Source organism: Dama dama, chromosome 2, assembly GCF_033118175.1.
Source record: "Dama dama isolate Ldn47 chromosome 2, ASM3311817v1, whole genome shotgun sequence".
NCBI lineage: Eukaryota > Metazoa > Chordata > Mammalia > Artiodactyla > Cervidae > Dama > Dama dama.
In genome coordinates this window covers 8,059,516-8,073,356 of record NC_083682.1, presented here as the reverse complement: position 1 = coordinate 8,073,356, position 13,841 = coordinate 8,059,516, and the positions used below count along the sequence as shown (strand labels likewise).

General features: G+C 61.9%; 1 protein-coding gene across 1 annotated transcript; it reads left to right on the top strand.

Moving 5' to 3' along the window:
* The first annotated feature begins 1,948 nt into the window (after positions 1-1,948).
* Positions 1,949-8,656, top strand: SLC22A12 (solute carrier family 22 member 12). Its single transcript, XM_061158730.1, is given in 13 exon segments — positions 1,949-1,982; positions 1,985-2,347; positions 2,941-3,046; positions 3,508-3,560; positions 3,680-3,793; positions 3,796-3,835; positions 5,989-6,106; positions 6,200-6,205; positions 6,284-6,401; positions 7,397-7,612; positions 8,104-8,144; positions 8,146-8,213; positions 8,467-8,656. Coding segments are annotated over 13 exon segments (1,467 nt in total).
* Positions 8,657-13,841: the final 5,185 nt, after the last annotated feature.

The following is a 13,841-nucleotide window of genomic DNA, read 5'->3' as shown; positions in this document are numbered from 1 at the left end:
CATAAACCAGATGGAAATGAGGCCAGCCGGACAATAACAGAAAGTGCAGGATGGTGCAAAGATGGGGCTCCAGGGGGAGGCAGGAGTAAAGAAGGAGAGCTCCCTGGAGAAGGAGGCTTTTATGGTACATGCAGGATGTGGCCCAGGGTGAGCTAGGAGACCGCATTTCAGGCTAGGGGCACTGAGCAACGGCAGGAGCCCATTGAGCCAATACAGGGCACTCGTGGGCGTGGGTGGTTGGGGCACAGAGGCCATGGAGATGGAGAGGTTGTACCTGTGAGCTACATGAAAGCAGAGGGAAGAGTGGCAAGACAAAAAGAAGTAGTGGGCTGGGGAGGGGCGGCCTCACACCCAAAGCACGTGAGAACAAACATTGGGGTCACCAGCGCCGTTCCATTGCCCACCATCTACCTGCCAGACATCACACACGCACTTGAATACACTTGTACATAGATGTGCACACACATCCGTGCACTCATGTACACACACAGGCACATGCATCTGTGTACTCATGTACACATGCAAGCATGTTAAGTCACTTCGGTTGTGTCCGACTTTTTGTGACACTATGGGCCAGAGCCCACCAGGCTCCTCTGTCCCTGGGATTCTCCAGGCAAGAACACTGGAGTGAGTCACTGTGCCCTCCTCCAGGGATCTTCCCGACCCAGGGATCGAACCCGGGTCTCTTACATCTCCTGCATTGGCAGGCAGGTTCTTTATCACCACCACCACCTGGGAATGTGGCCTGTGGCTTTAACTTGGACAATCAACCCCCTTGCAACCAAGGAGGTCTCCCCTGGCTCGGGTCCATCTTTCCTGAGTCCCCCAGCCAGCATGCACTGCTCCCCACCCCACCTTAGCCGTGGGAGGTTGGCCAGCTCCTGCTGCGCTGCTGGGGGCGGGGGGCTGGCTTTTAAGCAGGATTCGACAGGAGGGTTTTGTAGTGTGGGGATGGGCTGAAGGGACAGGAACAGAGGCAGGGAGACCAGGGAGGGGACAGCTGTAGAGACACAGAGGTGGAGGAGAAGTTAGCAGGCCTCGCCCACTGCAGGAGTTGACAGGTGGGGTGCGGGAGATGTGAAACAAGACTAGGGATCTAGGAGTGGATTTGGGGATGGGGCAGAGATCTTCGGGTGACACTGAACTTGAGGAACCCATGGGGTGTCTGGAGACACTGAAAGACTGAGAGGGTGACAGCAAAGGGGGGAGACATTAAAGATGGCAGATACATGGAAGGGAGGGGCGGGGGCTGGGCCACACTGGCTGGGACATGTGGGGTCTGGATGCCTGCTGATGACTCAGGCTACACACACACACACACACACACACACACACACACAGTCCTCACAGAGCACCGATGTTGCTCCAGCCTCCCGGCAGCCCCCAGGTTGAGAGGACCCCGGGCAGTGCCTCTCCTGGGTCAGCCCTGTGCCCCTGGCAGAGGCAGGCACGAGGTGGCAGGGGTGCAGAGGGGCAGAGCCGAGGCCGCCCAGCCCACACAGGGTGGGAGCTGCGGGACCTCTGAATCTGTCCCTCCCTCAGAGCCGGGTTAAACTTTACCCGAGGAAGTGATTACTAAGCCCTCCTCGTCACCTGGTCACAGTGACCCCGGCCTGGGTGACTTCAGCCTCCTCTTTCCCCACTTCCCCAGCCCAGCTTCTCCCAGAGGTCCAGGGGTAGCTGGGTCTCTGGGGAGGTGCTGGTGGCTGCAGGGTCACACCCCATAGACTCGGGTCCCAGCCGGAGCCACCCTGAGTGACGGCGCCCAGAGACCCCCGGGCTGATCTGCATGGCGGGCACCGCTGCCATGCCCTGGGCAGCCCGGCTGGTGCAGCAGGAGATGCTGCGGGGGGGGGGGGGGGGGGGGCAGGCCCCCCGCATCGGCCCCTCTGCCCTGGGCCAGCCTCTGTGCAGTGGGCACCTCCACTGGCGCCTCCATGCAGGCTCCATGGCTTTTTCTGAACTCCTGGACCAAGTGGGCAGCGGGGCTGGTTCCAGGTTCTCCAGATGGTGGTCCTGGTGGTCCCCATCACATGGCTTGCCCCTCAGAACATACTGGAGAACATCTCGGCCGCCGTGCCCAGTCACTGCTGCTGGGTGCCCCTCCTGGACAACAGCACCGCCCAGGCCAGTGTCCCCGGGGCCCCGGAACCCCGGGCCCTCCTGGCTGTCTCCATCCCACCAGGCCCCAACCATGGGCCCCACCAGTGTCACTGCTTCCACGACCCACAGTGGCAGCTCCTGGACCCCAAAGCGACGGCCACCAACTGGAGCGAGGCTGACATGGAGCCGTGCATGGACGGCTGGGTCCACAACCGCAGCGCCTTCACCTCCACCATCGTGACCAAGATAGGGGCCTCCCCTCAGACCCTCCCCAAGTCCTGACACCCTAGAGGCCAAAGTCACAGATCACAGTCGGCTAGATTCAAAATGGCCCAATCCCGGGGGGTGGCAGGGGGAGTCCCACCACTGCTGGCGGCTACATTCACAGGCAGCTTCCAGTTCCTCCTTGGCCACATCGCCCTACTGGGGTTGGTGGCAGGAATGAGCTTGCAGGAGCCTCAGAGGCACTCTGCAAAGAGTCACTGGGTTCCCAGAGGCAGCCTCCAGCGGATGCGGGAGACAGGAGAGGCAGCCCACCCAGCAAGCAGGAAGGGGACTCTCTATGGAACGGAGGGAAGTGGCCTTTGAAAGCCGGGAGGAGGTGCCAGCGCAGGTGGCTGCTGCAGAGGGGCACGGCGAGGAGGCAGATAAGCCCAGAGAGGGCTTGACCCTGGACCGGGGGCAACAGGGAGCCAAGGAGGGGCTTAGGCAAGGGGTGATGACCCCTGAGGTCACAGGGCCGGACACTCAGCCCCAGCTCCCTGGGCCTTCCCATCTAGCCCCTCCGCCCCCTGCCGGTCTCCTGAGCTCAGATCCCCAGCCCCCTCCTCTCCCACCAATGGGACCTGGTGTGTGACGCTCAGGCCCTGAAGCCCATGGCGCAGTCCATCTACCTGGCCGGGAACCTGGTGGGAGCGGCTATGTGCGGCCAAGTCTCTGACAAGTGAGGTCCCCGGTCCCCTCGCTGCCCCTGCGCCCCGAGACCCTGGGCCCTGACTGGCCCTGAACTGGCGGGTCTGGGGAGAAAACTCCATTTGATGTGGGTCCTTCTCCCGAGACCCTCCAGCTGTGCTGCTGAGCAACCTCAGTCCCTCTCTGGGCCTCGGCTTCATGGACTCCCCTCTGGGGCCGTGAAGGGTCATTGTTCTCATCAAACATTCACTGCTAAAGCCTGCTCAGCCACAGGCTGCTGCTGCTTGGCTGCCCCTGCTGACGGGGAGCTCACCCCTGCCCAGGGCCTCAGGGGGCGCTCCCCGTGCTCACAAGCCCTCCCTCCGTGGATGCAGAATGTGGGTCTGGACCCGGGAGTCGCTCAGCGGGCAAGCAGAGGGTGGGCCCCAGTGGTCCAGACCCCCCTGGCCAGCGCCGTGGCACCCCCGGCCGCCCTTCCCGCGTGTGCCGCAGGTTTGGGCGCCTGCGGGTGCTGACCTGGAGCCACCTTCAGGCGGCCGCGGCAGGCACGGTGCCCGCCTCCGCCCCCACGCTGAACACCGTCATTCCCCGTAGGTCCCCGACCCTGGCCGGGCAGGGGAGGCTTGTGCGGGCTCCCAGGCTGACCCTCTGGGTCTCCTTGCAGTGGCAGAGTGGACATCAGCACAAGCCCGAGTCTTGGTCATGACTCTGAACTCCCTGGGCTACAGCTTCGGCCAGGTCCTCCTGGCTGCGGTGGCCTACGGCGCATGCAACTGGACGCTGTCTCCAATCCCTACTCCCCCCGCTTTGTGTACCCCTGGTGGGTGCCACCCAGCTCCCTCCCTGCAGGAGACCCACCCTTCACCCTGGGCGCAGAGGCCTGGGATGCAGAAAGCCAGAGGGGAGCCGCAGGAGCCTGGCCCCAGCTCCCCACACCCCCCACCCCCGACCCAGGGCCGCTCCGCCCCCGCTTCCCCCAGGCGTCTCCTCCCCCTTCCTTCCTTCACCTCTCAGCCCGTCCCCTCGCCTGTCCTTGCCCGCCTTGGCATGTGTGCCTCCAGGCACAGGTTCTGAGCCCCTCCTTTATGCCAGGCCTGGCAGCACTAGGCCAGGTCGGGGGGAATGGGATGCAAAGCTACAACACACAGACAGACACACACAGACACACAGACACACACACCACTCCGAAAACACAGTCACTCCTCAGAGCAGGAGGCAATCACATCTCACGCAGCGGCTCTGAGCAGAGGTACCTGTACCCGGCCGGCGGCCTTTGGGGTTGGCAGACTGGCCCCCATATCACGAGAGTGAAGGGCAGAGGTCAGTGAGGCAGACTCCAGGGCCCGGTGCTGATGCTGGCGCGCGAGGCCGAGCCCCGCTTGCCCTGGCAGACAGGCCCACGCAGGGGCTATGGGCACACGTGCGTTTGTGACTCCACTACTTCATCAGTCCAACAAATGGCCACTGAGCACCCACACAGGCAGGCCCTGGCTGTGCCCAGGGAGACAGCGATGAGCAGGACAGAAATCCCATACATCATAGTATCACCGACCACGCTTAGGGCTTGATGCATCAGTTCAGGGGTCCCGTCTGAGGAGGGGACCCCACAGCCCCTCAGCTCCCAGCTGCTTCTCTTCCAACTCAATTTCTCGTCGAGAGACGCGTCTGCACGTGCCAATCCATGCCAATGACCCCGCCACCCTCGCCCGGCCACCTGTCGCTCAGGCCCTGCAGCCCACAAAAGGGCACCGCTGTCCTCTCCCAGGATCTCCCCTGTGCCCACGGCTCTCCCCCTCCAAATGCTGCAGGCCCCCACGCCCTCCCCAGCCTTCCTCTCCGCAACCTCCAGCCACCTAGGTGACGTCCCCATCACTACCGTCTCAGCATCACAAACGTAGCATCTTCTTACACCCACGCCTCCCCGGGGCCTCCCCAACATTGACAGCAGCCCCACCCACAGGTACTGGAGTCAGAGTCGCCCTGACACCTTCCTCTCCTTCACGGCTCCCACACACCTAGTCCGGCAGGTCACGGGGTCTTGTCAACTCTACCTCTGATGTGCGCTTGAATCCTCCTCTCTGGCTCTGCAAACCCCCAAGGACCTCAGGGCCCCGCCTGCTGTGCGGGGAGCATGTCTGGCTGGGGCACCTGTGACATCCAGCGGCAGGAGCCAGTGCGGGGTGGTGGGCACGGGAAGGGGTCCAAGGCCTGGATGGTGCAGGGGGTCTGGGCTTGATGTTGCGGGCCTGGGAGATGGGTTAGTGTTAGGGGTTGGGTCCTGCCACAGGGAGGGGGCGCTGGGAGGCGTGGGGCTGACTGGCACCCAGGAGGTGGTGACTGTCGCCTGGCATGGGCGAACAAGCCAAAAGTGAGGCAAGGGCCATGGGCTGGTCGCCTGCAAGGGGCGCTGGAGGCAACGGGCTCTGGTGACTAATGGGTGCAGGTGGAGGGGGCCTGAGCCCCACCATAGGTGTGAGGATGTTTGCAGGAAGGGGCTCCACGGGAGGGGCCAGCTCAGGCAGGAAGGTGTGGCCATGGGGGTGAAAGGTGGGCAGGAAGGCCCTGTGACATTCGGGAGGGCTGGACAGCGGGGGACCCTGGTGGGTCCCGGAGCCATCAGGGGCGTGTTTACTGCACACAGGCCCTCCCAGCCCTGGCTCCCAGGTGAGGTCGGGGGAAGGGCCTCGGGGTCAGGAGGGAGGCAGGAAGGAAGGACAGGGACCCCCAACCCCAGCCCAAGAGAGGGAGGAGGGAGGAGGCAGAAAGGACCTGGCCCCCACAGCCAGCGCCCTTTGCTGCTTGCCAACCCTCTGCCCTCCCCGACTTCAGCCACCCTGAGCCTGGGGCCTGGGGCTGCCAGTGAGGTCACCCCCTTGTTAGAAGGAGACAAAGGGGCAGAAAGCCTCCTGCAGGTCAGGCCCTGGGGGGGTGCAGGCAGAGACCTCCTGCCCTCCTCCCTCTCCCCAACCCCAGGTGGCTGGCAGAGTCGGCATGATGGCTCCTCATTATGGGCAGGCTGGAGTGGGGCCTGTGGGAGCTATAGAAGGTGGCCACCGTCAATGGGAAGAGGGCAGTGGGGGACACGCTGACTGTCGAGATGAGGGGAGGCTGGGCCTTCCCCCAGGGCTCGACCCTCAGACCCTCTCCTGTCCCTGAACAGGGTCCCTGGGAGACGGACAGAGAGCCCCAGGCCCCCAGGATGGGGGTCGTAGGGAGGAGGGCCAGGCCAGTGACTGCATGCTGACAACCCTCCCCACCCTCCATCCAGGTCTTGCGCTCAGCCACGCAGCAAAAGCTGAGTGTGAGCCAGACTCCTGGCAGCCTGGTCGCTCTGCTCCACACTCCTGGACTGGGCCTCCGGACCTGTGTCTTCATCCTGTGCGGGTAGATGCCCCTCTAGTGTGCGCTTAATGACCCCCATCCCACCCGGCCCCAACCTCCGCCTCTGGCCGACCCTCGGGCCACCAGCAGCCAGGGAGCCTGGAGTCAGGGCTCTGCTGGCATCCACTGGCTCTGCTGACTCTTCTATTGGCCCCACTGGCTGAGGGGGCCTCTAAGACCAGGCCTGCAGCACTGACTCCCTCCATCAGGCTCCCACAGGAAACTGCCCCAGGGCCAGGAGGACTCAGGCTGGGACGGGTCACCAGAAGAGATTAGTAAGGAGGATACATCGCAAAGTTGCTGGGAGAACTGCAGAGCCCAACAGGCAGAGGAGGCAGTTGGAGAACTCAGTGGCAGAAAGGCACATCTACCCTGGGGCTTCCCAGGTGGCGCTAGTGGTAAAGAACCCACCTGCCAATGCAGGAGATGTTAGAGACCCAGGTTCGATCCCTGGGTTGGGAAGATCCCCCAGAGGAGGGCATGGCAACTCACTCCAGTATTTTTGCCTGGCGAATCCCATGGACAGAGGATCCTGGTGGGCTACAGTCCATAGGATCACAAGAGTCAGACACGACTGAAGAAATAGCATGCACTCACGCACCCTAGTTTGGAAGGACCAGAGAGGAGGGAGAGGGGTTATCAGAGGCCAGGAGCCAGGACTACCTGGCAAAGACTGAATCCACCAGGACCACAGAGAAAGGGGCTGGTCAGTGGAAGCTGAAGCCTTGGAAGGGACGCAGCCACTGCCCGACCAGGTACCCAGAGAGGGGAAGGGAGCAATACTTCAGCTTTGACCCAGACCTGCCTCCAGTCTCTCACCAGTGCCTCCCATTGGCCAAAGCTCAGGAGACGTGGCATTGGCAAGGGAACCTGGGAAATGTAGTCCATAGCGACCACCCCACCAATGGGTACAGAGTCAGCAGGGGAGGCTGGAAGCAGGTTGGAGAACAAACTAGCTGCCCGATCCCCAGCCTGAATTCACCTGCGCACCCCTACCCTCGGTTTGCCCTTGGTTTCACTTTCTACGGCCTGATCCTGGACCTGCAGGCCCTAGGCTGCAACATTTTCCTGCTCCAGGCCCTTATTGGGGTCTCGGACTTCCCAGTCAAGGTCGGCACCCTGCTGCTGCCGGGCCACCTGGGCCGCCGGCCCACACAGGCTGTGCTCCTGGTGCTGACGGGGCTCTGCATCCTGGCCAACACGCTGGTGCCCCACGGTGAGCAGGTGGGCCTGAGTGCACGTGGCTGTAGCCAGAGGCTCCCTACCTGGGAGAGCTTAAGCCACGAAGAGAGGCCTCTTTTTCCCCCATCAAGAGGGCACTGGACTAGAGGAGGACCCACTTAGGAAGGAGGCTGCTGGGCCGTCTGGACGAGATGGTGGCGGCCCACACTGGACAGCATCATGAAAAATTGTGGAGACAGAACAATAACTGTGATGGATTGCTGGGATGGTGGTGGGGGGCGGTGTCGGGGAGGGCAGAGAAATGGAGGGGGTGGAGGAGGACTCCCAGAGTCTGGATCTGGGAGTCTGGGTGGGAGCAGACCAGGCGGGGGATGGGGGGGGGCAGGGAATGTGGTCACTTAGGACACCGTGCGTGGGTGGGGTCTGGGGACACTCAGGTGGAGGTGACGAGCAGACATTTGGAAGGTCATGGGGAGAGCCCGGGACCCCCGGCAACAAGCCTGCCAACCCCATCTCTATCCACAGAAATGGGGGCCCTGCGCTCAGCCCTCGCCGAGCTGGTGCTCGGGGGGAGTAGGGGCTGCCTTCACCTGCTTCGCCATCTACACCACCGACCTCTTCCCCACTGTGCTCAGGTAAGGCCCACGGAGGGCGGACTTCCGGCCTGGGAGGGTGCCGTGGGCTCGACTTCCCCCAGACCGGATGTTCGTGCCTCGACCTTCTCTTTCACGTGACCTCATGACCTCGTGACTTCGGGGCTGATCAGGTGCATCCCAGCCCAGCCTGAACCACGGTGCCTCTTGGGGCTGAGAGGGGTGAGAGTCAAAGTGAGAGGTCAAAGCCGTAGGCAGGCAGCGCGACCCCTCACAGGTGCATCTCTGCCGGCAGGATGACCGCAGGGGACCTGTGCCAGATGGCCACCCGAGCAGGAGCCGTCCTGGGGCCTCTGGTCCGGCTGCTGGGCGTCTATGGCGCCTCCCTGCCCCTGCTGGTGTACAGGGTGGTACCCGTGCTGAGCGGCCTGGAGGCCCAGAACCTGCCGCTGCCCGACACCATCCAAGACCTGCAGAGCAAGTGAGCGGACGCAGCCCCGGCCATCCCCTCCCCGCTCCCAGGAGCCCCAGAACAGGGCAGGCCTGGCCACCCACCCCCATCGCCAGACCAAGGGAGAAGCAGAGGCCCAGAGAGGGATAGGATTGGCCTGGAGTCACACAGCACCTCTTTGGGAGACTAGAGACCCAGGGCTAGGTCTCCCAGCTGACAGTGTGGACTTGGTCCCCTACCCTTCATTCCACCATTTGAGACCTGAGTGGCCCACCTACCTCTAGCTCCACCTTGAGAGAGGTCAGGGGGGCAGCATTTTGTGAGGTGGAGAGCTGAGGGTGTGGCAGCCGTACTGGACATTCTCATGGGCCCCAGACTCTACTACTAAAGCCCCTAGATGCCTATCAGAGGTGTCACTCCCCATTCATCCCCCATCACGTGCCCAAGAGCAGGGCAGCCCTATCTCCTGAGTCCTCAGGATAGACACAGGTCAGGAGTAACTTGCACCCACGAGACACAATCCCTCCGTGTCTTTTCTGAACAGAGTGGTACTGAAGGCAACACGCGTCCAGGGACGTCCTGTCCTGAAATCCACAGGGTTTTAGGCCTCCTGGGAAGCCTGTGATGGGATGACTTCTCGGCAGAAGGATAGCAAAGGCCTTCCTTTCCAGAGGGCCTGGGGGCTGCCCCTCCAGCCGAGCCTGGCTTCTCACTATCTAAGGAGCCGCCTCCAATACAGAAACGGCAAAGGATGGTGTGACTGGCAGGAGTCTGCCCAGTACACGGTCACCCGCCCCTCCCTCAAGGCCGCAGAGAGGAGCAGGGCCCGCAGTCAACTGCATCTTCCTCACCACTCACTGCCCTGAGCTCGGAGGCTGACCGCCCCCTCTCAACCTCCCCAGCTTTTCACTGCACCCCAGGGGCTCTGCAGGAGCAACAGTGACATCTCAGATCCTCAGCTTCATCAGAAAGATGGCTCCAGCCCCTCCCACGCCCTCCCCACTCCAGCCGCGCGGCCACGTCTTCTGTCTGCACAGCCTCGGCCACCTTCTCTTCCTGACAGCAACCCCCCCTCCTCCCAGACCCAGGGCCCAACACAGGGCTTTAGTGAAATTCTCACCATGGCTGTGGCCACACGCCTGTCCCCCAGCCTACCAGCCTGTGAGTTCCCAGAGGGTGGGGTGTCCCCATGTCCCCAGCTCCCCTAGAGCAGAGGGGCAGTGGTGCGAGGGAGATAAGAGAGCGAATAAAAGAATGAACAACCGCCCCTCTCCGGCTCCGTGATGCGCCCCCAGGGTCTGCTTGGAAGTGGGAGTGGGGACTCCTTGCTGGGGCCACCCTTTCCCAGGCCAGCTTTCCTGCCCTGAGTGCCAGCCAAGGGGCTGCGTTTTCCAGCCTCTGTTGTGGGCCAGGCACCAACTGGGCTGGACGCCTCAAGGCATCATCTCTTTGCATCTTTTCCTGAAGTCTTTGAGGTAGGTGTGGCCCTATTTTACGTGTGGGAAAACCAAGGCTCACAGAAACTGACTGCCATGACACCAAGCTAAACGGGGAGAGGCAGCAGTCGAGCCCAGGTCCGAAGGTGTCCTGAGCCAGCTCTGGCCACTACCCTCCTGCCTGCACTCAGGCCTCACAATCTGGGCACCCAGTGAAGCTTCTGGAGGGCACGGACGCCATCTGAGAACCATCCAGAACCCCTGCACCGGCACCACTTACAGGGAAGCCAGGCGCAAGGGCTCAGATGGAAAGGGGTGACCCCTGAGCTCTCCTGGCCCAGCTCACACGCATGTGGGGGCCCAGCGGGTCTCCAGCCACGCCATCTGCGGAGCCACCCCCAACCGGTGCTCAGGTGGTCTCTGGTCCACCTGTGTCTCTGCTTACAGGTGCCTCTGCAGAGGGCCACCCACCTCTACACACACGCACACACACACGTATCAGTGATGTGTACACACGCACACATGGGCACACACATGAGAAGGCTATCCGGAGATCAGGAAGCAGCTCCCTGGCCCCAGGAGATGGGCTCACTGTCCGGCTTGGTCTTCTCTGCCTGGGCCTCTGGGAGTTCATGACCTTTAGCTATCTGCCTCCAGGACAAAGGGGATGGGGCAGAGATCACATTGGTAAAGATACCCAAAGATGAGGCTGTTCCACCTGCCCTGGACTTTCTGTCTTGTCCACCTGCTGCCCAACTGAGCCCCCGCTGCCTTACTTCCCCTTGCTTAGCATTCCTAGGGCCCCAGGGTGGCCAGAAGCTTCCAGAAGGCAGACCCCAGGGCTGGTGGAAGATGACTCCTCCTCTCCCCAGGGGTGTCCTCCAGCTCACCAAGTGCTCGGAGTCATCTGTCTGCCCATATTCAGAATGGCCTTGCTCCCGGTCCTTCCAGGTGGTCTCAGCCTGCCAGGACCCAGGGGGGCCCACCCAGTTCCCACATGGCACTCCTCACTTAACTCGTGCGTGCGTGCTCAGCTGCTTCAGTTGTATCCAACTCTTTGCGACCCCATGACCTGCAGTTTGCCAGGCTCTTCTGTCCATGGGGATCTCCAGGTAAGAATAGTGGAGTGGGTTGCCATTTCCTCCTCCAGGGGAGCTTCCTGACCCAGGGATCAAACCCGCATCTCTTACATCTCCTGCATTGGCAGGCAGGGTCTTTACCAGTAGCGCCACTTGGGAAGCCTCACTTAGCAGGACCTGGACTCCGGGAGAACCAGAGCCCTGGCCTTCTGGGGCAATGAGGGAGAAAGTGTCATCACCATGGCGGAGTGAGTGCCCTGCCAAGGGCAAAGGGGCCTCCCTCAGCAGCAACTACAGGCCTGCAGTCAGCTGGGCACGGCCACCCGAGGGGCAGGCCTTCACCTGGGATTCACCCTCCCTCTTGATACCCATCACAGGGAGTTCCTGGCCCAGCAGCTGCTAGGCACCCTGCAGGGGTGGAGCCAAGGGAAGTGGGTGTGGGAAAGAAGAGCCCACAGCCACCCCCTCAGTCTCTTTCCTCCCACCCCGCCCCCCCCACCATAGCAGTAGAAGCCTCAGGCAGCGGGGACAGGAAAGTGCCTCAAGACCTGCTTTGGCAATTCTCCTGCCTCCAGCCAGGCCTGCAGCTCACCCGGGAGGGTGTGTGAGGAGGGGCAGCGCTGGCCACACAGTCTCCACATCCACTGCCGGGAGGAGCGCCTCGTGCCCAAAGAGCCCCCGCGCTGGCTGAGCTTGCGCTCCCTCCCCTGGGGGCCTGCCTGGCCAGCGCAGATCTTCGCAGTCAAAGGCGTCAGCCAGGCTTCACTGCAAGCTTCTTCCCCAACCCCGTTGTTCGTTCTCCCCTCCCACCCCCTAGAATCTCCTGACACATCCCTGCAAGTACCAGTGTCCAGGAGCAGGGTACCCAGAATTTCACCCATCCCCATGCTGTTCAGACTCTCCCGGGAGTCACTGCCAGCCCAGCCAGACACCAGGAGCCCAGGTCAGGCCCAGGCGGTAAGTTCAACATCAGATGCACAGGATGAAGGGGTTAAGACCAAGGGGACTGTCTCTTACAGACAAGCACTCTGAGTGAGTGGCAGAGGCCAGGATGCTTTCCTCTTACTACCACATCCTTAGGCGGCAGGGCTGTTAGCTTCGTCACACAGAGAGAAAGCACAATCGCACAGCCACAAGGCAATGAGTCAGACGGGAGTCCCATCTTCCAAGTCCTGCACTGTCCTTCTTTCTGACCCCCTACTCTGATAGACTATTCAAGGCTGCTCTAGAGATTTCTGGAGTAAGGATGTTCCCTTCTTGACACCAAGGAACTCCTGCCTCCTGTCTTTGTTTTCTTTGACTAGTGGTGATGGGGGCAGAAGAACCCGAGATACGTCTCCATTCCTTGGACAGGGAGAGCAGCAGCGGAAGACCCTGGGGCAAGGCCATCACCAGCACCGGGACAAGATATCCTGACAAGCCTGCCCCCCGTCCGGCCTCGCGCAGGCTCCCGCAGAGGGTGACAGCTGACCTCGGTGAGGCTGCCCTCCAGGACTGTGAGCGGTAGGAGACAAGCGAGGCCCAACCCTCCCTCCTGGTGACTGGTTCAGGAAAGAGAGGAGAGGTCAACTCCATGGAAATCCACCCCCTGGGGAGGCTGGAGGAGGACTCGCTCTCCAACCCCTGTTAGGACTCAGGGTGGAGGGAGGAATCTCAAGGGCCACTGCGGCACACCCCATGAGGGGAAGGGTGCCACCACAAAAGCTTCATCCCAGAATGGAGGGATGCGGGGGGAGATGAGGTGGACCTGGGTGGGGTTCTGGTGGGCATTGAGCCCAAGGACCCTGGGAGGTATCCAGGCCTAAACAAGGACCAGTCTATGAAACTGTTGCAAGAATGCGCTGGCTGGGGGGTGGAAGCTCAGGAAGCACAATAGGGCGATGAAGGGTGACGATGAGCCAAGAGTTCGAGAAGGCAGAGCGGGCTGCGGGGCAAGACCCACCAAGCAGAAGGCAGAGGAGACCTGAGTGATGGAGCGTGGCTGAATCCTGTGTCCAACAGCCTGGGGCTCCATTGAAGCCCCCTGGGAGATGCAGACCCACCCACACTCTGCTCTCCTGAGGATGCGCTGGTACACGGGCCCTCATGTACAACCTCCACCTCGAGAGTCTCGGCTCCTTTCGACCAAGAGGATGAACAAATACCCATCTGTGAATGTCTGGGACCTTGGGCCCATTTCTTGTCCCCATGAAGAAGCAAACAGCTGGTCTGAGGTGTATGAATCCTTCTCCCACCTGCAGCCCCAGGGGCTGCCCACCGTCAGCCAGTGGGGGGGCAAGGTCCAAACTCTAGAGATGTAAAAGGGGCAGAAAACCCGGAGTTAGGCGGAACTGGGGGAAAATGTGGACTCAGACACTGACCCACCTGAGACCTTGGACTAGCAGCTGAAGCTCTTCCCACCCACAAATAACATTACCTCCCCCAAGGGCTGTATCAAAGCTGTCCCCCCCCACTCCCCACACACACGTAGCCACCCCCAGAATTTCTAGCCACCTTTCTAGCCACTAGAGGGCAAAACAATGCTCCCACCTCTGGGGATTTGTCTGCCCCCAGAGTCCACCTGCCAATGTAGGAGACACAAGAGGCTCGGGTTGGATCCCTGGGCTGGGAAGATCCCCTGGAGTAGGAAATGGCAATCCACTCCAGTATTCTTGCCTGGAGAATTCCATGGACAGAGGAGCCTGGTGGGCTACAGTCCATGGGG